The sequence below is a fragment of the Diuraphis noxia genome, unplaced genomic scaffold, assembly GCF_037042655.1.
Source record: "Diuraphis noxia isolate RWA-SAM2 unplaced genomic scaffold, SU_Dnox_SAM2 contig0001, whole genome shotgun sequence".
Lineage (NCBI taxonomy): Eukaryota > Metazoa > Arthropoda > Insecta > Hemiptera > Aphididae > Diuraphis > Diuraphis noxia.
Window position 1 is genome coordinate 17,352,682 of NW_028301711.1, and position 23,821 is coordinate 17,376,502.

The window sequence follows — 23,821 nt, forward strand, 5'->3', positions numbered from 1 at the left end:
AAAACCTATAGACATGATGTAAACTATTAAAGTCACTGCTAATATATTTATATTTTTTACTTCTAGAACTTCTACAATAGTGTGATGGAACAGCTGGTAACATATTAATAAACTCTTCAAATGTATAATTTTTTCATGTGTTGGTGGAGATGGTGGTTCCCTAGGGATGGCAGGAACTTAGTTACTACTTATGTATTTTTAATTTTAACCAATAATTTTATATTATGTAATTCCTAAATTGATACAAGTGTTTTCTTTTTGAATAGAAAAACAACAGTCAATGAGTGGAATACGTGTTGTCCATATTTATTTATTCGGAAGGGTAAACATTTTATTTAAAATCACGATTTTCGGAATTCAGATTTTTGAAAACATGTTGACTGGGACGAAACCTAAACAGGGATTCATTCAAAACCACGGATCTACCTAAAATAAAATATGTTAAAAAATTTAGTATAGGAAATATTTCATATTGTACTATAAATACATTTCTCGTTTGTATTATAGCAACGAGTGTAGAGTAACAAGGTGTTTTATTTATGTTTATAAAAATCATTCTTCGTTAAATTTTCCCAGATAATCACATCAGAAACTTTAATTCTACCTGCACAAAATAACCGCCTGACTACCTATCGAGAAATATGTTTCAAGCGAACTTCCAAGGGTCATTATTCACCGCATACTATAGCGGTGGCAGTCGTCCGCTAGAGAATTGGTCGATTCAGGTGAGTTATAAATCCATCGAATAAAATGGGAAATTAAATTGGGATCATTGTGAATAAATGTATTATATCTATTATTTATCTATATATATATATAGACTTGTCCTGGGTGATTCATCAACGCCAAGACCAAACCACTAGGTCTAGAGACTTGACATTTTGTATACAGGTTCCTCAAGCAATGTAGAGGAAAACTAAGAAAAGATTTTTCAAAATTCGCATTTTAAAGAGGGTTGCTCAAACGGGGATTTAGAGATTTACGATGGAAATTTTGTTTATAAATGGTTGCTATAACAACCTGATTCACATTTATAACTTTATTATTACAGCTAATTATTATTATTATTACTATTAAATAACGCGTCTTCGTATACGCACACTTACAAAGTTTATGTACGGTAACTACGGTTTCTTCTAAATATTGAAATGCATTAAAATAACAAGGTGTTTTACTTATTATTTATGAATATTAATGCGTCTTCGTATAACCCCAGTTTATGAACGGTTTTTTAAGTGTATTAAATACAATTTTTTACATTCTTACAAATTAATAAAAAATAATTAGTATGGTTGTCGACAGTGGCGGATTAACGTATAGGCCAAGTAGGCCCGGGCCTAGGGGCGACTTAATTTTAAATTATAAAAAGGGCGCTGTCTACGACGTCCAATACAAGTGAAAAAAATACGAAGTTGACGTTCCTTAGCAATAATAATTTATTTTTTTGTTTTTGGTTATATTGGCAACATTTTATTATTTTTGTTACTATTTTTCTGGTTGTCCGGCGACGCTGATTGTGGCATTAATCCAACAAAGACGTTGTAGACAATAATATTTTTGTTCAGCAAATCAGCAATTTCGTTTTCTAGGTTTGAATTCGACTTGACATGTGCTTGTTTTCAATTTTGTGAATTTATTTATATTTATATATATATATATATATATATATTATCACATATTTATTTCATTTTTTTAAAATAAGTATAACTATTTCTTAATATTTACTTTACAATTATTGTGGAATGCAATAATGCACTAGATAATCAACAAGCTATTTATAAACACTGTAAAATTATTGCTTTGAAATGTTGGTTTGAATTGGGCTTGGTTAAAGATTTTGCATTTTAAGGTATTTGCAAAAAGTAGTTATTTTGCTATTTATACCTATATTTATGCTTTTTTTTCGACATAATTCATCATTATATTATTTCAAAATCATTACAATATTGATTTAATTTTTTAGTTGTATTGAAATGTAGAAAAGTTAGTGAAATTAATTAACTGATTTACAAAAAATCTATTTTTAATTTTATTCTTATATAATATCACTAGGTAATAAGTATAATTTAACATTTGCTACATAAATGTATTATTATCGTTACAAAATTATTAAATGATTATTTAAAATTTAATAGGTACCTAATTTAATTTAGCACAGAACTGCTATTAAAATAGTTTTTTAATATTTTTTTATATAATTTTAATTCATAATATTTGTTCAATACATTTCAATCAAATTGTTTCAATTATAAATATTAATTTTATTTAATATTTATTAGGACTTTGGTATACTTTATTCTGTATATATTGTCGAATTATTGAATAATGAACATAAATAGTAAAATTTTGTTCCTCACTATTATTTAAATTATTGGTGACGAAGTTTGCCTGTGTAGGGCAATATCTTTTGTGTTATATGTGTAGCGTCCCAGCATACAGGAGGACAAGCGACTGGTGATGAGGTAGATGGATTGAGTGTAATAAGTATAACAACTTGATTTGTGATTAATTATTATGTATTTATTTGATTACTATGTAAATAAAACACTTTTACTGCACAAAATGGTTTAATTCAAAATACTCTAAGTCCAAATGATTAATTTAGAATGGTGTGTGGCATGAAGGTGCTTGCACTGACTCTGGTGGCTCACGTCTGAATTGGGTCTAATCTGGGCTCTCCTATATAGTCCTACTCCCTGCGTTTCCTCTCCTATCGATAAGATAAGTATGTGTCCATGGCCGAGTCGCGCAAAGGCGTACGCGTGTAATTTTATGATATCGCAGCTTCTCACGCTCGTGCGATCGGTCGGTCCATTTAGCATTTCGTAGAATTAAATTTAACGATGCCGATACTACGATTTCATCTCAGGTTTCATAGTTAACATTTCGTAGAAATAAACTTTACGATACTATTTGAAGAAGATATTAATTAATTAACGATGCCGATATTCCGAGAAATTTAGTAGTTTGGCCTTCGACACATCTATTGATGTCCTACATAACATAACTGGTTGGCGAAATCGTACGCCCCAGGGACACTTACGTACATCTACGTGTATATGCGGTTTTATGTGTTTTAGCGGGACGTCAGCACATAGCATATGACACTCAAGATAATGCCTAAGAAATCCGTAAAAAGTTAGTAATGTATGTGGTAAAACACTGGGATTCAATAATGTTACACGATACTGATGGAAATAATTAACGTTGTTCTGCCGACTATATGTTAAAATTTAATACTTATGGAGGTTTATGTGAGCAGGTGACAGCCAGGCAATTATTTTTGGTATTTATTGAGGTGTGCCTCAATTGTGAACTGTATGAAAAATTCGTTTCAGAAAGAAACCCCGAGATTTAGTTTAAGTTAATTTGGGCATTTTGATGTTTATTTACCACATGAAGATGAATTGACTAAATCTGATCTGATGATTTTGATAACATACCCCGCTCTCAGAAGCATTCTAAAAAACGGCGGATAAGATTTACAATATCAGAAAAAACAGTTTATAGAATCTGCTACTAAATATCAGCTAAAAAAGTGAGAAGTTCATAAAGTAGCAGCGGCAAACAATAAAAAAAAAAAAATAAGTAAATAGGGTACAAGGTCATAGATATGAAAAAAATAATCCAGGAGGATGATTAGAAAGGCAAATCCTTCCATGGAAAATAAAAGCTTTTTCCGTCATGAAATATTAATCGGAAATAGATTACGATTAAAACTATATCTATGAGTTATAAATGCGTATACTGCGACGCTCTAATAAAATTCAAAGAAGAGGTGCCTGGAATGTGTTGTAGTGCGGGTAAAGTACAACTTCCGCAATTTTTGACTCTTCCTGAACCTCTTTATAGTTTGATTATGGGGTTCTATCCTGATCACAAAATTTTCATGGACCGTATTATAAAATACAATAACTACTTCCAAATAACATCTTTTGGATTAGAACAAATGATCGAAGATGGATTTATGCATACATTCAAATTGAAAGGTCAGGTGTCTCATTTAATTGGTAGTTTGCGAGCTTTAACTCAACAAAACCCTCAATTTCTACAGATTTATTTCGTTGGAGATGATTAGAGAGAAACACGCTTAAAATGTAGTAACTTCGCTGATGTAAAGCAAAGCCTGGTATCACAATTACAAGCAATGTTGCAACATAATAACCCATACATAAAGAACTTTAAAACCACACTCGAAAGAGTACCTCAAAATAGTAAAAACTTTGAGATTATAATACACGCTGATAGAAAACCTGATGATGCTCAAAGAAGACGTTATTATGCACGAACAGCAAGCGAAGTATCATTGGTCATAGTTGGACAACAGTTCGAAAAATGAGATATTGTGTTACAAAGTCATTATAACAAATTGCAACATATCAACGTTGACCACGAAAAGCCACGCCTAAACCAGATAACGTTTTTACAGTATCGAAAAGAATATTTAAAATTGTGATCTATTTCTTAGCTTCTTCACTGATCTGTTTATTAAGTTTAAGATGAATATCCGATTTTTGAAGAAATGTTGCAGTAGCAACTGCATTATTGAGGTGCACTTTACTTAACCCATGTCTCATAGATGATTGATAAAAGTGTTTCGAGGTTGTAAAACCAGTGTACCACTTACTTCTCTACGCAGCTTCATCTCCGAATAATCAACAATAGTGACAATACGCATAATGTTTTGAAGGTGAATAAGACAACCAAGGACTTTTGCTGTCTCCAACAAGTGGCTTCTTTTTGTTTATATAATTCCACAATGAGCAAAAACGACGTTTGTCATTGGACAGTTTAAATTACTTACCTAATAAATCACATTATTTTGGTTGACAGGGACTTGCTAATAAAAGAGCCCTGATTTTGTCTTCGTTTAATTTAAAAAAAATGTTCATAAAGACCTTTATAATTTTCAAATCTGGGAAATGTAGATGGTAATATTGTTAACTCATTAATGGCTCCTTCACACGAAGCCACTCGGCAGCGCTACTTAGAAGCGCGTCAGTAGCGCTGCGAATATTTTTAGAAGCGCGTTCAGTGGCGCTCCTAATGTTTTTAAAAGTGCGTCAGTGGCGCTGCTAATGTTTTTAAAAGCGCGTTAGTGGTGCTGCGAAAGTGTATCGGTAGACTATTTGTGAACACGAGAGCACTACATCATTTTCAAAATGGACGTGGAAACTGAACTATTGTTGGCGATGCTATTAATTAAAAAAAAAGAAACGTAAAAATACACCGAGAAGATTCTGGGTGAATCCATTGCTTCTAGAAAGACTGAACAAAGGATTATTTTATACACTGTTTGATTACTTGGAAGGAGATGATGAAAAATTCTTCTCATATTTTCGTATGTCGAAGAATACATTTATAGAACATTTATCTGGTATCAAAAATAATATAACGAAACAAGATACTGTCATGAGGAAGTCCATTCCTCCGAATGAAAAACTAGCTTTAACTCTGAGGTAAGAATAATAAATCTACAATATAAGTATCATGATTTATTATAAGAAATATACTTAACATTTGTTTGAAAACAAATGAAATATCTTTTCAAAATAAATATAAATATATCTAAACAAGATTTTATATTAAATAAAAAACTGTAATAAAAAAATTAACTTAAATTAAATACCTTTTTTAATTCTTATAAACTAAAAAACAATTGTTAACATACTTTTAGAGAGTTACTTTTAATTGCTATATACATCATTAGATAAATCGCTTTGAACAGAAGATGCATCTTCGGGGCTATAAGTTGTAGGCCATAACTGGTCTTGATGCTGCGCTCGCGTTTGGTTCTGGTATACAGGTATTTCGATTCCAAATTCAGATTGTGTATTTAAGGGCCGATTTACGTTGGTCCGTATGGCAGGTTGTACAGGTTGGCTTGAATAAGAGTTTATATTAAACTGTGTACGTATCGGATTCGGATGTGAGTACTGATTTATAGTGGTTAAAGGATAGAGCTGACCTGAAGAAGTAGCACAAGCTGTTTGTTTGGCAGACGCTATTAAATTCATCATTTGTGTCTTTACATTTAGTTTCATATGATCCGGTATAGGTCTTCGTCAGAATGCCGTTTCTTAGGCTTTCCTTTATAGGGCATTTTATTAATATTTTCTTCAGCTACTGCTTCAATTTCTTCTAAATTTCCTTCATGATCGCTCAATTCTATACTATCATCTGTAGGTTTTGTGATAGTATCTAAAAATCTGAGTTGATAAAAAAATATGTATTTTTTTCGAAATTTTGTTGCAGAACCTGATTTCATATCATTCTTTTGCTTTGCCAATTCTTGTGTATATGAATCGCGTAGACTTTTCCATTTTCGCTGATATGAATTACCTGTGACATGAAAAAATCATTAGTTTAAATATTATTTGTTTTTAGATATCTCGGGTCTGGATACACGATGAGCGATCTTCACATCGATTATCGCATTGGATTATCAACAATATCTAACATTGTTTGAGAAGTATGCGAATCTCTCTCGGCCACATTTAAAAAAAGTTGTTTCCCTACAATCACGGAAGAACTACTAGCAAAAGAATTTGAAGAACGAGCTAATTTTCCACACGTTATTGGAGCCATCGATGGGAAACATATTCGAGTAATCAAGCCAGAGGGCAGTGCATCAATGAACTTCAATTATAAATATTTTTTTTCTATTCTCTTACTGGCAGCGTGTGATTCAAATTACAGATTTTTATACATTGACGTAGGAGCACCAGGAAAATCAAGTGATTCAACAATTTTTAAAAACTCAACGCTGTATAAATTGTTAAAAACTAATAAAATATAATTACCACCACCCAAACCTCTTTCAGACAAAAGGTTAGACAAAATTCCTTATTTTTTGATTTGAGATGAGGGATTTGGACTTTGTCAATTTTTTCTGAGACCATTTGGTGGAAAATATTTGTCTGTGGGTAAAAAAAGTATTTAATTACCGCCTTACTAGAGCCAGAAGATACATCGAATGCAGTTTTGGAATACTTAGTAATAAGTGGAGAATCTTACATCGTGCACTTAATGTTGAAGAAAGTTTGGCAGAAAATATAATTAAAACGTGCTGCCTTTCACACAATTTTGTGAGGGACAGAGATGGCATTACATTCGAGGATACTATCGCTATTAGTAGGTTGATTGAAGATACGACAGTGGACAATTCTCAACCAGGAAATGCAACCAAATGCGTTCGCACAGAACTTATTGATTTTTTTATGAAAGAGGGACAAGTATCATGGCAAATGGAAAAAATATAAATTTATTTTATTTTATTCACTAGTTTCTGTATTTCTATTACATTATTATATATTTTTTTAATTTATGATATTATAATTAAGTATTTTTCAATAAAATGTAATTTTTTTCTATAACTGTGGTATTGCTATAAATAACTATTATATTAGTCGGGTACCTACAAGAAAAAATGTGCCTCAACTATACTTAAGTTCTGCGCACGTCTATGTATACGTGTAATTTGTTTCAATATGATAATAAACGATGTTCTACTTACCAATTACTTTTTTCTCAGCCTCAGACATATCATTGAAATTGGGAACAAATTTACTTATTACTGCGTCCCACGCATTCCGTTTTGCATTTTTATTGCTGTAGTCGTCATGCTTTAGGTCCCAAATTGCGGACCAGTTTTCTATTTCACTAATGAAATCTTCAATATTAATGTTTGCAGAATCAGATGTCATTGTTTAAAAATATAAAAAGAGATAATAACATTTACAGGACATAGCACTTAGGCTGGCAAATATAAAGACTGAAATTAAAATGATAATAATAATTGAAATCGTTTGATCTACGGATTTATCGCGCTACTGACGCACTACTGACGCGCTACCAACGGGCTGCAAAAATAGTCGCGCGATTGCAGTCACGCGTGAAACCCCCAATCTAAAAATACGTTTTGTTACAAGAAGCGCGACTTTTAGACGCCGCGTTCTGCGGGGAAGCCAGCCACTGACACCGTCTGTGGCGCTTCAAATTAGTGGCCGTGGTCGTGTGTGAAACCATCTATATAAACTAATGTTTTTCCAACAGCAGAGCTTCTCAATAGCGCTGCCGAGTGGCTTCGTGTGAAGGAGCCCTAATAAACGAAGATTCTGGTTTTCCCTCATTATTTTCAGCAGATTTATCAGATGTAATATTTTTAGATTTGAATTTTGATTCATTTTGATTAAGATTTATTTGGGCAGTTGAAACTACAGATTCACTCTGACCAAGAGTAGTTACAAAAGGTTGAGTTTGACGAGATTCTACAGAAATAGATTCACTTTTAGTTATAGATCCACTTTCTTAAGAAGTACTCGTAAAACGGAAAAACGTACTAACTTCAGCTTGTTTCAGATTAGTAGCTACTTCCTCTAAAAGTCTTTTCTCCTTTTTTTTTCTTTTGGTACTACTGCTCTTATTCTTGGTATACTTCTCCATTATATTTATATCTATTTGAATTTATCCAGTAAAATTATTTATTGTAAATTCAAAACAATATTAATAATTATTTAATTGAAAATAAAATATTATAATTAATTAAAGATTTACGTATATATATACGGGCATAATATGTATATTTTTCGGATGTTGGTCCTAATTATTATGTGCATCACACCGATTGTCCGGCGATCGCCAAGATATCTGTATGTTTTTACTTTATATAATTATATGAGTCTGGCCACTCTAGCAACAAAAGACAAAATTATAAATAATATTAAAATTAATTAATTGGACCATAAGTTGTTAATTTTTAAAGATAAAAATTATTGACTTTATTACTATGTGTCTATGAATTAATATTAAATTCTTTAAAAGTCAAAATTATATAAATGTTTTTTACAGTTAATATATTCCTAGTTCTTACCTTATGATTTAAATCAACCTGTTTATTTGTTAATCGACGGATGTTCTTGATCAAATACGGAATGCTTATACGATAACATAAATTACAACCATATTAAATACTAAGAAATTTTTCCAAAATATAAATAGACGTGTTATATACGCAAGTCAACGTTGTAATACGACGCACGACGCGACGCCGCGATAACGTCGTTAAATTCCCTCGAAACAATATAAATAAAAATAGTAATAATGATTCCGGTGTAGGTATGTATTTTTGACTGCACATAGGCAATACATACGAGTACGAATATAATACAGAATATTATTATTATTATTATATAATCCCAATTATTACTTGATGTGTGAGTTACAATCCAAAACTTAAAAACTTATTAATTATATTTGAACATTTTTGATGAAATGAAAATAAGTGAAGACTGAAGACAGTGGGTTCGGGGGCCTTTTCGGTTTAACATCATCATATTTTACACTAAAAACTATCTGACATAATATACATCGCACTTTATTAGGGTTATTGTGTTTAGCGATACAATCAGAAAATATTTGATCTTTTAACCATTCATCGTTAAAAACACAATTACGAATTATTTTTTTCGTTTCATTCATTTTTAAAATACGTACACTCATGTATATACAATATTACAATGTAAAAATAATACTACCGAACAGTCGGAACAGAATAAACTATCGCGTATTCACATACGACAAGTCGACAACGGTATTCTGGTCCAAGGTACATACTAATACTAAAGTGTCAAAGTTGAAGATAGACATCTGAAGTCATTAAGTTTATATATTATGTACGCATCCAACAGAATGGGATATCCGGAGGACCACTCGGTGACGTTCGAGGGCGAATATAATAATAATAATATTCTTTACGAGGCATAGGTAGGCAACTAAATAGCCGATGACTCATAATAAATAGGGTAGACAATACGATGGGTACTACGATAACGACGACGTGGCTAGTAGATAATTAACAAGGGAAATAGGATGCGACAGTTTATTTATGAGGGGGGATCTCTGTGGTCGAATCGATCTGGTGCAATGACCACAGAGTTTACATGACTAGGCAAAACCTTACGAACTACTTAAAACTATTTGAAATGAGGCAGTTAGCTGAACTCGAGGAATCTGATGATCTGGTCGACCTGGGCGGGTCCCACACACCACAGCGAGTTCTGGTGGTCTTACGCATGTGTGAACAGCACGATGATCAGACGGAGGAGTCCTACGTCAAGTGGGTGACGACCAACAGAACAACCAACCAAAAAATGCACGTAATCGACGGGTATGCGATATGTAGGACTACCTTCATGGGAGTCGGCGTGGTGACAGTCGCCAAGACAAATCGGTTGATGCATAAAATAGTAAAAAAACACTAATGATTTTTTACGCCTGAATGGCGAGACAAATATAATAGCTTTCGTGACAACGAATAAAAATAAGAAGTATAACAATATAATAAGTTATGCGACGATTGCGCTCAATGCGACTTACAATAAAAAAAAGATCAACACACCACGAAAAGAAAAACAACGATACAATAGCGGAACAGCATTAATAATTACGACATAGAGAATATAAACAAGCAGGGCGTTGACCGCAGAATACTAAAGACTGATTTACACGATGCCAGTCGGCGTAGCAGTCGAGGTCGCCAGTAACTGAATGCCAGCGGCTGGCAACGTCTAAACATAATCTGCCAGCAACTGGAGAAAGCCAGTGGGCACTGGCTTGCCAGCAGATGGCATTGCCAGTAAAACAAATTATTTTGTTTTGCTGGCGTGACAGCTTCACCCCTCCACTACATCACCGCAACGAAAACAGCTAACTGGCATCGTGTAAACAGCAACAGTCCTGCGCCAACTACTGGATTATAACAGTGATAACATATTTTGTTTATCAATAACAGTACATCGTACACGTGTGTAAAAAGTAAAAATCGAAATGGCTAACCGTTGGAATGAGGAAACAACTTTAAAATTTGTTCAATTGTACCGCGAAAATGAAAATCTTTGGAATATGTTTATTCCTGAATATCGAAATCGTGATACCAGAAGTGCGTCAATGCAATCTATTGCTAGTGAATTAAATATTCCCAACTTTACTATGAAAGACGTACCAAAAAAAATAAAATCTTTTCGGTCAACATACTATTTAGAACTTGCGAAAGTTGAAAAAAGTAAGGCTAGTGGCGGAGGCACTAGTTTTGTTTACAAACCTCTAGTACCGTGGTATACTGATATGAGCTATATTATTAATACAGCAACGGTGAAAGGAAAAGAAACCGACAGTAATTTGGTGAGTAAACCATAATTCAGTTTTCATTAGTTTATTTAAAAACAAAATAATTATTATACTTAATACCTTATTAAATACTTAACTAACAAATAAGTATTTAAAAAAACACATTTAAAGTTTAAATATTCACAATTTTGTTATAGTCAAATATTATATTAATATTTATACATAATATTATATTTATATATATTATATTACATTTATTATATTTACTATATCATTCTATCTTGCCATTCAACTGCCCATTCTCCGTTGAAATACTCTTTATGTGTTTCTCTTACATGTTGTGCAATTTTCTTTAGCCTATTGTAATTTCGTGTACGCAAAATACTTGGCATCTTAGATATTTCAGACCTCCACTCCCCCTGTACTATTGTAGAATTTACAATATATTCATAGCCATAACATCCAGGTGGTGTGTAAGAAGCAGGTGTAGTTAATCGTAACCAGTTGTGTATAGCACATGTAGCTTTTACTATTTTTATGGTAGTTTCAACTTTTACTGCTATGGGCTGACCAAAAACACGAAAGCGACTGGCTATTATGCCGAAACCATTTTCAACAATTCTTCAGGCTCTACTAGTTCTGTAATTGTATACTCTTTCTTTCTTTGTCAAATTGATCTTCGAATATGGTTTCATAAGGTAGGTTTTTAAGGGAAAGGCATCATCCCCCACTAAAACTCCTCCTTTGGGTAATAATGACTCATTTTCCAGTAAAGGATATAAGCCACACTGTTGAAATACACCACCATCTGCATTTCGTCCATCGGATCCGACATCAATATAACTAAAGCAATAGTTGTGGTCGACTATACCAAGAAGAACAATACTGTTTGTGCCTTTGTAATTGTAGTATTCACTCCCTGCACTTGGAGGTGCTTTAATTACTATGTGCTTTCCATCAATAGCTCCACAACATCCAGGAAAGTTTCATATTTCATTGAATCCAAGTTGAATTTTCTGCCATTCTTTTAAAGCTGGCACCTGAAAAATAGTACATCACAAGAAACAATACAATTGTATTTTTGCTATTGATTTTATATTTATATTTTAATTATGAATTTTATAAATAATCAAAAATTATTTTTTATAGGAAATCGGAACCCAAAACACAATTCAAGACAATGATGACACCACTTCAAACTTAAATAACGAAGAATCTGTTGATGATGATTTAATTGATAATAGTGCACCAGTCTCACATGTTGAACAATTAGAAAATACTCTTAGAAGTGAAAAGACTACATTTAATCTGCCATCGCGTTCAAAACTTAAAGGAAAGAGAAGATTGGAGGCCATAACTGACGCTGTACAAGATTTAAAAAATTTGAATCAATCAATGAACCCATCAACAATAGCTAGGGAAGACGAGTGTGATATCATGGGTAAACATATAGCTTTTCAATTGCGTGAGCTAACACAATACGACAGAGTACTAGCACACTATGACATTCAAAAAATTCTTATGAATTACCGGTTGAAAAACATGAACAGGCACTTATTATCATCATCAATAACTACATTTTCCATGCCTAATAGTACTGCTTCGACTATAAAATCAATGCCATACACACCGGAAACATATTCAAGTGAAGATAGTACTACTACATACCTTATACATTCAGCTATGGTTTATAATGATATAGGTTATGAATTTTATAGATCTGATGTTTGATGATTTGTTTTTATTATTTAAATTTGTTACAATATTGTGATCTCATTTATTTGTTTTTATTATTAAAATTTGTTACAATTGTGATTTCATTTATTTGTTTTTATTATTAAAATTTGTTATAAAGGTTAATCATTTATGTTTTTATTATTTAAATTTATCAAATTTAATAAATCATTTAATTTAAAAAAAAATGTATGTATTTTATACTTACTTTTAAGTTTTATGTAATCTTTCAACACTGAGTAGATGGCATCACACACATCAGGAATCATATTTGAAATAGATGATTTAGAAACACGAAACATAATTTACAACATTCTGAAATTCATTCCTGAAGCTAGAAATGTTAATGTCATTTCTTGCTTTAGCCTGGCCGGTAGAGCGTCGCGCATAAAAGTGTCTTCAAGGGTAATGATTGGACTTATCATAATCAACAACGCTTCAAATTGTTCTGATGTTAGCCTAATCATAGATTTAAATTCTTGTGGGTCATTGTCATGCAATTCTTTTATAATTGTTTCTGATGCTCCACATTTTTTTTATCCATCCAATCTCTTATCCAAACTTTTCGTTTTTTCTTCTTCGATTCCTCTTCACATATTTTCAATAGCTCGTCACACAACAATATAGAAATAGAACGCACTGCTTTTTTAAAAGCAATGATGTTAGCTGTTTCTGCCATAATGAAATTAAAGTACTGAAAAAAATGTATTTTATGCTATATAGTTTATTTATGTTGACTGCAAAAGCACTACTGCATTATAGGTTCACAAATCAATAGCACAATGCAACTATGGTAGCTGGCGTCGTGTAAAAGATGGGCGCCAGTAACCTGCCAATTCCAGTTGCCAAACACCAGTGACCCTCCAGCTAGCATGCCAGCTAGTATGCCAGCAACTGGTAACGTGTAAATCAGCCTTAAAATTAATAATAATAAAGTGATATAAAAACTAATGATAAGAAACATTTGCGGAAAAAAGCTGTTTGGAAAATAATATAACACAAAGAGAATAAATAACAATAATATTAAAATAATTACAAGATCACACTGAAGGAGTGGTGGATGGAGAGGATTGTCAACATCATTATCGTTGTCGCTCAGACCACCGTCCCGCGATAAGCAGATTGCTTAGCGCGAACAATATAAGTACGATTTATTGACAGCAATTATCATTTTGAAAATCCCGGCTTTTTAAGTCTATGGATGTGAAACACCGGCCGGGTCATGAAAATGCCAGCTGGTTGGCAACCCTAGAGCCGTTTGGGAATTGACCTTTTTCTAAAAACGGAAGCTGAATGGCCTACGCCTGATAAACCCCGTCTGTTGAATTTATCTGTTTAATTTATGGTATTTATACACTATACCTATTTTGTTATTTTATTACCAACAATTACAATAATTAATTAATATTCTCGAACAAATTCACAAAAAGCTCATTATTGTTTTATTAAATTTTTATTTGGGGGGGACGGGGGTGTTTGAACTTGGTGTTACCTCAGCACATCCATATTATTTAAATAGTTTTATTTATTTAACCCTTTGAAGCTTAATGGTGTATATTTAATACTACTTGCATATAACGTTTAATATGTTGTTTAAATTCTTCTGTAGATGGCAGAACCGTTAAACATTTAAATCGAAATCGTATAAATAATGAAAATTATTGATCTACACATATCTTATATTCGTTTTACAAAAATAATTATAATTATGCCAAAAACAATTGTGTCTAGTTAATTATCTTATAAAAACATCTTATGAAACTTTCCAAGTCGATAGATAATCGTTTTTTTAAATTGCAATTTTTAAAAAACTGATTAATTGATAGTATAGTATGTAATATACTACTGTGCAAACAGTGTGTAATATCCAAAAAAGTTGCTATTATTGTTATTTTGTATGTAAGTAAAAAAAAAATCATCTTATTCAACTATGGAAAATAAATTGAATGACTGGGATATTTTATGTGCGTATAAGTATAAATAGTGTAAATTAAAAATTTACATAAACGAACCTTTAATGGACATTTTGAAATATGATGTTGATTATCAAAATAACGGAAAACAACCTATCAATGAATTTAAAACTAAAAACTGTGAAACCGGAATCAAATTACGAAAAATGTTTGGAATTCCTCTTTTAAACCTAGACGAGTTTCTGATTGTTTTATAAGAGATTTTATGATACGCTGCCCAAATGATCCAAAAAATATTAATATTAGGCAAAAAAAAAAAATTGTAAGAACACAAAATATATTTATCAAAAAAGATATATTCTATTTAAATATTGTCATATATTCTATTTTGAAACAAATATTTTATTTTTCAATTAGGACGCATTTTGTATAAGGCATGGTTAATCAATTTTTCCAAAAACATTGCATGTAGTTATCATAATATTCACAATACCTTATATTATCATTGTTATACATATTATACCTGGTTTAAAGATAAATCGTTATCATTACGCGATTTCATAAAAATTTAAAACTCAAACGCTCAAAACATTTTTCCTATAATTACGCTTCAAATTTTATCTATAGCTATTTTAAGCAAAACTTATGGAAAACTTAGTGTTGAATTTTATAACCTTAGATATAAATACAAACAATTTTACAAATTTTGAACTACAAAATAATTTGCAAATATTCATGGTTTAGACGAATTTTTGTCAATATTTGAACTTCAAATGCTAATTAAAAAAATTGTGCACATGTATTCTTATAATTTTTTAATCACTATAAGAATAACTTATGAGGAACTTTGTATTAAATTTTCAAGTATTTTGATAGGGCCAAAAAAATTTTTTTTTAATAATTGAAAATTTCAGTTGTCTATAAATATCTCAAAAAAGTCAAAATATTTTGAAAATTAAATCATGTAAAGAAAATGCCAATCTTAATAACTGGTAAAATTTTCAAGTATCTACAACTTATACTTTTTGAATAATAAAAAATATTTAAAATCGTTTGAGGATAAATCGTTATCATTACGCTATTCCGTAAAAATTTAAAATTCAAACGCACTTAAAATTTTTCGTATAATGATGCTTCAAGTTTTCTCTATAGTTACTTTAAGGAAAACTTATGGAAAACTTAGTGTTGTATTTTCAATCCTTAGTTATAAACACAAACAATTTTATGATTTTTCCACTTCAAAATTACTTACAAATTTACGCGTTTTCGACAGATTTTGTAAAAATTTGAACTATAAAAGTTTATAAAAAAAATTTTGAGTAACGATTTTTAATTTTTTTTATAACTGCAATAAGAACAACTCATAAGGAACCTTGTATTAAATTTTTATATGTTTTGGTCATCCAGAACTTTTTTATCGACACTTCAAAAAACAATTCTCATAAAAATCGAAAATTTCAGTTGTCTATAAATAACTCAAAAATATTTGAAAATTAAAATGTATATAGACAACACTATCATAAACATTTGGTGAAAATTTCAAGTATTTACAGTGATTGGTTTTTGAATTACAACCATATAAATAAATTGATTTAGTCGAAAACTGGTTTTGCGTAAAAATTCCCGTTTTTCTGTCATTTTTTTTTTTTTGTTTTTCTCGATTTTTTTGAAAACTGTTGGAAAATGTTTATTTTTGACCTGTATAATGCACTAACGATATTCACTTTTACATCAGAAACCACCTCCAAAGTTTGAAATTGAAGTATTATTTCGACTAGTTATGCTGTACACAGACACACACAAAAAAAGCACCCATCATTGTAAAATCAACACATTCATCACTTCGTTCAGAATCTAAAATAATATTTTACTACTATAAAAATTTTTTGACTGTATATTGTAAAATCTTATACAAATAAATAATATTATTGAACGACTTTTGACATTTGACGACATCGTATTTGTAAGTATGTAATTACACATGAAAAAAAATTGTATCAAATTTAATTTGTATTATTTTGTATACATAACATTGTATTGTATTTATTTTATTTATTTGACTGTTGTTTTATTTTATTTATATTTTGTATCGTATTAATTTTTATATCGATTATTATTTTATTTTTAATACTAGCTGACCTGCCAAACGTTTTTTTGCCATATAAATTATTTCTAGGGAATTTATAGTGTAGAAAAAAAATAACTTACTTATTGTAAGTGTGTAAGGATGTGGTAAATGAGTGAAAGAGGCATGGAGCGCCGTGAACGACGAAGGTAGATAAAAATAACAAAACACCAAACATTAATGTTTTTAATTTATTGTAAATTATTCCTCAAAATTATATATATCATTAATTAATTTCGACAGTAACACTAACAAACAATATCAATTTCTTAATTCTATAGCGCAGGGGTGGGTACTGGCTACCAGCGAGCCTTTTTTATCTGGCCTAAGCTACATTTTCAAATTGCATCATACAATTCCATTGTTATTATCTACAAAAGAGATTGACATAAACTTTTAGAAAAAATTACCTATTCTAAAATATCCACTTTTACGAGAGAAGCCGCACATGCTCAAAACTCATACTAAACAATATTAACACTATACACTAGTAGCATTAACACTAACCAACTACAGTCGAAGATAAAAACACTCGGTCTACCTTGGATTGACTGTAAATACTCGCCTCAATGGGTTTGATTTTAATAAATTGAGACATGCATCCATTTTTTTGTTTGAGCTCATGTGAAATAGCTTAGTTCTTGTGAATAAAGTAATGTTCGGGTAAAGGCACTAAAATCATCGGTATGATTACACAATTCAAAAAATTCAGTGAGTGTAGTTTTTGGTGAATTTATAGCACGATCAATCGCTGTATCGTTCTTGAAAAATACACGCTGGCCGTTTTCAAGATGGACAGCTAATTGAACAACTGCTGGATCCCGTTCATGAATAGGAAAACCAAAGATACTCCAAGCATCTTCATTGGAGCTGATGTACCGAACAATTTGGAAGAGCGTTATTTCATCGTTTTTATTCACTGGAAGAGCATTCACATTTGTATTTTCTAGTCTAAACACAGCCATATCACTGCCTTTATGGACATACTTGCAAATGTATTTGATACTCTTCACATAACTGTAGAACTCAACATTAACATGCGCATTGAATGTCTTACTTAGCTGAGGCGAATATGGCACCACCCAACGATTGTTAATGTTAATTTCTGTGTTGCTGATGTATGTTGCTGTTTAATAAACGATCGTCCGCCAGTATTAGGATTTCTTCGACAATATATTGGATATTCGTCGAAATTTGTGATCGTATCGTTAGTGAAATATTTAGGGAAATTTTTAGTACATTTTCCATCTGCAAGGCGATGGATGATTAAGAGAGTACCGCATGAGCCATGAATCATGTTTGCTGTAACAATATCAAACCGCAATTGGTCAGTAGACGGATCTGGAATTTCCGCAGAAATTATGTTATCGGTTTCTTCAGGACGGACTTGTTGGATTTTGTTGATTAACCAAGCCAAAATGTGTGCATGAGGTAATCCTCGCTTTTGCCACTCAACCGAATACAGCCAGCAACGTGTGGGACCGAATAAATGTAATTTAGTAATGAAACTCATGAGATTTCAACTTCTGTTTCAACACACATGCTGTAATATCATGACGATGTATTGAATTTTGGCCAGGCAATAGCAAATATGTAATCTCTACCCATTTTGGATTACATGTGAACGTGACAAATAAACAGTGTTATCCATATTCGCGCACGAAAGTCAGAGTATCCTGTATATATTCCAGCATATGACGTGGACTGCCTACGTACGATGATGATAGAATGACAGAGTTACCAATTTCAGCGGCATCGGCGTTGTTGACTGACAATAGCGTCTCGCAAGTGAATATACTCTTCCGCACGCAGCTGGAGTTGATTACATCGGTAAGTATCGTATTTGTTCACCCTCTATCTTCGCGTACATGTCAACCATAAATTGTTGACAAAATTCACAACATCGTAAAATGACATTGTCCAGGCCGCGTCTAATCATCAAGCGATACGCATAATAATCCTTCGAGCTAACGTTCTTGTTTATTTCGACTCCTGTAATAATATAGTATTAATTTAATTGTTTTGTTAAATGAGTAATAATCAAGTTCATGACGAATGAAGTACCTGATACAGAATCTCGTTTATAGTTTTATAATTTTTAACAAACTTTTACAAGTAACAATGTTTATTTTTATAACAAATCACACGTTAGTCATAATCCTCATCATCAATTTCGACGTTTTCTTCATTATCTTCTTCGCTTAACTCTTCAAGGTTGAAGTGCTAGGTAGGTTTTTGGTGATACATTGTCCAATGGCTCTGGGAGGCAAAGTTGCAATGTTTCAATTGAAAAAGGCTTACTTTTTTGTGGTTTAGGTCTCATATTACTCGAAAATGGGTCTAAACTTAGCAAAAGTCTCTTCAATACATCATAATTACAAGACTCTCGTGAACATTTTCTTGAAAAGTTTTGTCTATACACTATACAGTCTAAAATGTTTATTCCTAGCTTCTTCAGACAGTTGACCAATGGTTACTATTGCATGGGATATAACTGTGAAGTGAAGTTTGTAATATTTCTCTTTCGTCAACTAACTTGCTGTATCATAAGTTGCGTTCATTCCATTTCAAGGGGCAACTTCTCTACTTGTATTATACTTAATCTTTTCACCACAATGAGTGCTGCTAATCAAAACAGAGGTATGTCAAATAACACAGTTACCCATCGACCTAATACTAGAAGTAACACCAAGACAAATTCACCAGGAACTTATTCAGCTACAACACCTTCTAACAGCGATCTTATGGTGGCCCTTAATAACTTGCGCGATGAATTCTTATCAACAACCAGTACGCTCTAGAACACCTTAACCTCTAAGCTAAACGATCTGAAAAGTGACTTCTTAAAATTGTCAGAATTAGTATCCAGTCTCAAAACTGAAAACGCTAAGTTACGTCATGTAGATCAACTTAATACTAAAGTAGCAACCCTTGAAGCCTCGTTGTTGAATACTCAGCCATCGGCTATCGTTTCTCAAGTTATGCAAGAGACTTTTGAGCGTGAGATATGTTCTTATAATCTTCTTGTCTATAACATACCTGAGTCATCGTCTTCATCTTCTACTCAGCGTATTTTTGGACAGACTATTCCCTCTAATTTAAAATTTTTTCATCTTGGTAAAGTCCAAACTAACAATACTCGTCCACTAAAAGTAATTTTCCAAACTAAAGAAGCTGCAGCTAAATTTCTACAGGATTTTACTGATGCTAAAACTGATGGCAAGGTTTTTTCTTTCGACCTTCGAATTGTCAGAGATAAGACCTCTCTACAGCGGTCACTGCTTAAGTCATGCCACCTTGAACTTGATCAGAGCTCTAAAGATGGTGAAAATGATCTGTCCATCAAATTTATAAATGGTTTGCCTAAAGTGGTCAGGTCAAAAAACGGGATATCTCAGCAACGCCATCGAAGGGTCGAGTTTTAAATTCTACGCTCAAAGCTGAAGAAATATCAGGTTTCTATCAAAACTGCCGTGGTCTTCGGACCAAACTATTTAATTTTAATTGTAATGTTGCTTGTGTAAAATATGTTTTTATTGTATTAACAGAAACCTGGTTAATTGATTCTATCTCTGATTCGGAGCTGGGTGTTCCTAATTATAATATTTATAGATGTGATAGGAATAACATTACTAGTAATTGTTTAAGAGGTGGTGGCGTCCTCATAGCTGTAAGAAAAGATTTTTCATCAAAATTAATAAGTGTACCTATTTCTAATGTTGAACACGTTGTTATACAAGCCACTATTGGTTCTTTAAATATGTTACTGGGGGGTGTATATATTCGTCCCTATTCTAATCTTCTAACTTATGAGCAATATATGTCTGCAGTTGAGAACTATATACTCCAATTTCCTAACCACACTTATATTTTTCTTGGTGACTTTAATTTGCCTGATATTAGCTGGAGTGTCCAAAGGAAATTCCTCAACTATGCAAGTTACTCATTGAAAATTCCTTGACCTCCGCATGATTATTCCCCTGTCCTATCTAAGCTCAACCTATCCACATTAGCTAGCCGTCGATATTCTCAAAATATTTCCTTCCTCACTAAACTTATTTCTTCGGATATCGACGCTCCAACACTTCTCTCATTAATTAATTTTAGAGTGCCTGCGCGTTTTACTCGCAACTCGATTCCATTTCACGTCCCTTTCTGTTCAACCAATTACATGTATAATGAACCTATAAATCGCATGATAAGAATAGCAAATGAGGATCCCCACATCATTAGTATATAAGTTACTTTAGTTTATAATTATTATTAAAAACTGTATCTAACTGTATGTAACTGTATCTGTGTCGTATTGAGAATATTGTTATATTTTTATGTTATATGTACCATTTTCCTTGGATGCAAGCCCGTTTGATCACCACTGTCCACTATATAATAATTAATTATATAATAATAATTATTATTAACATTTTTAAACCCTTTCTATATCCATACTAATATTTTAAATCTAATTGTAACGAGTTACAAGTGACGTAAAATATGTACCCATAACAAAAAACAAGTAAATCATGTATGCCAATTTCATAAAATCATATTTATAACTCAACCCAATCACCATTGTCATTTATTGTACATGCTTGTCGCGTCTGGGTATTACAGTGCAAATATGGAGAATTGAAGCAGGTTCTAGATGACGTGATTAAGTCCAACGTGCTCCAAATCCAGTCGCTAAATGTAAACGCGTGTTGTATAACCTGTCCTGTGGATCCCAAGGGTTCACTGGGTATTCGGATGCCGTTCTTGACGTTGTTGGTAAAAAACCTTGGTCAATATTTTACATTCGAAATCACGGTACGTAATAAATATAACGGTAATTGTATGTTGGCTTCGTTCATGCTCGTGCTACAGTTTTTACTTGTATACGTGTATAAATCCCTTGCAAACAATTATTTACTTATTGGATGTTTATATCAGACTTTAACTCTGTGCCACGAAAGAACGCATACGGAAAATCGTGACATACGGCAATATATACAGCGGCTCAAATAATGAAAATAATACTCAAAATCACATGACTTATTTCAGCTTGAGACTGTTTCATAAACATGGATGAAAAAAATACAACTTTCGGTTGGCCGCCACAGCCGTATGCGTTTGTTAGAGGCACGGAGTGTAGAAAAATGTTATATAAGGTAAACAATTCACAATAACATTTAAAAAAGCTTAAATATTTTTCAAAAAAATAATATTTAAGCATGAGCGTGAATGTAGTAAAATATTTCAAATTTTTTCAATTTTTAACTATGCAATTTTATGAGGAAAAAATATATAATATAATATGTAAAATAATAGAAATTTAATTGGTTTTCTGTATCATCCAACTACTTTCTACATCACCATTGTTATGTGTTAACAGATTTTGGACAGCGAAAACATTCGCCGACGTTTGCGCTTGAGTAACTATCATTCGACCACAAAGAAAAGCACGTTCATGATCACGATGCCGATATGCATGGACGATGGTTGGAACCAACTGAACCTGAAATTAGCCGAGATCACGAGCTTCTCATTCAAGACAACTTACGTAGAGACGGTCCGACTCCAAGTGCACGCCAACTGTCGGCTGAGAAGGATATATTTCAGTAATCAGCAGTACAAAGACGATCAATTGCCGAACGTTTACAGGATGCACAGGATCGCGGTCTTGCGCGAGAAACCAAAAAGCATGTTAAAGAAAAAGGCGGGAACCGTTGAAAAAAAACCAACAGCTAACAAGTCGTAGAGTAGAATTAATATTCTTTTAATATACGAATAATACTGTCTGTGGAATACTTATTGTTCGTTTAATATCTGCACAAATACAGTGCATCAATATTAATTAGTACTTGTACCGCGTTTTTAACGAAAAATTATAATTTTATTATTGGATGGGCCGGGGCGTATAATGATAATACGCACGCCCGGACACCGAATATAATTACACACCACTAACAGAAAACAAACTTAAAATATGGAGGACTAGCTGGGTATGTAGTGGTGCAGCAGCTCGAACAGCAGTGGTTGGGATTGCCGGGTAAATACTGTCAAGCTATGTAGTTCGTGTTGTGCAATATGTATATTTGTGCCTAATTGTGTAGGTGTGTAGGTGTGTTTACAAAAAATTATTAATAATAGAAAATGGTAACTCTGTTGAAATATTGGTAAAAAATCATATAATATAATGTTAGTGATTATTCTGGAATGTTCGACGGAGCACTTATCGGATCTATGAGATTATTGATTTGATAACGATCAGGTGTTTCCGCCGAATGTTCTAGAATCAACGATCATTATAAATATGACGATCGCTGATGTACAAGTGTGTGTGTCAGTGTGAGTTAGTCCACTAGTCGGTAAGCCAGTCGGTACTCTTTCGAAAGTCCGTCCCGGCGCGGCTCTATTTTGTAAGTTTGGAAAGTACTTATGAATGATGAATGAAGTTATACGTCAATAAAAGTCATTATTATTTTAATTATCATACACCGCTCGCAGTTTATTTGTACATTGCCAACAGTTCAGGAGTGGGATCGACGGGTCGTGTGTATAGAAATATATATACATGTGTATATATAAACGTGACGAAAATATATATATAATTAGTCAGTTGAAAGTACGAAAGTGTCAGCAATACAATTAAAATGATAACCAGATCGAAGACCACCGTAAGTCGAAGCGAATCCGATGATACTTCGTCCGCCGATATGGGTCCGACAGCATTGAACGAGTCGGCCGCGGCAGTGAAAGACCAATCAACGACAGAAACTTCTATGAACGAGAACGAGTCCAGAATAATGAATGTAACGTCAAACCGAACCAAGGCTTCTCACGACCACCCGGAACCGTACGAAGTGACCTGTTCATGCAATGTTCCAGTAGACGTGGACACACAGTGTGAAATTACATTTGTGGTGATCATCGACACCGGCAG

At 32.5% G+C, this 23,821-nt stretch overlaps 2 protein-coding genes across 2 annotated transcripts; both read left to right on the forward strand.

Moving 5' to 3' along the window:
* Positions 1-641: 641 nt before the first annotated feature.
* LOC107170272 (cilia- and flagella-associated protein 20-like) lies at positions 642-22,636 on the forward strand. Its single transcript, XM_015520346.2, has 3 exons — positions 642-725; positions 21,514-21,705; positions 22,271-22,636. The coding sequence occupies exons 1-3, from the start codon at positions 642-644 to the stop codon at positions 22,634-22,636; spliced, it is 642 nt and encodes a 213-aa protein (XP_015375832.1).
* Positions 10,828-12,858, forward strand: LOC149060030 (uncharacterized). The gene is made up of 2 exons (XM_089218013.1): positions 10,828-11,181; positions 12,277-12,858. Exons 1-2 carry the CDS (start codon positions 10,828-10,830, stop codon positions 12,856-12,858), a joined length of 936 nt encoding a protein of 311 aa, XP_089074139.1.
* Positions 22,637-23,821: the final 1,185 nt, after the last annotated feature.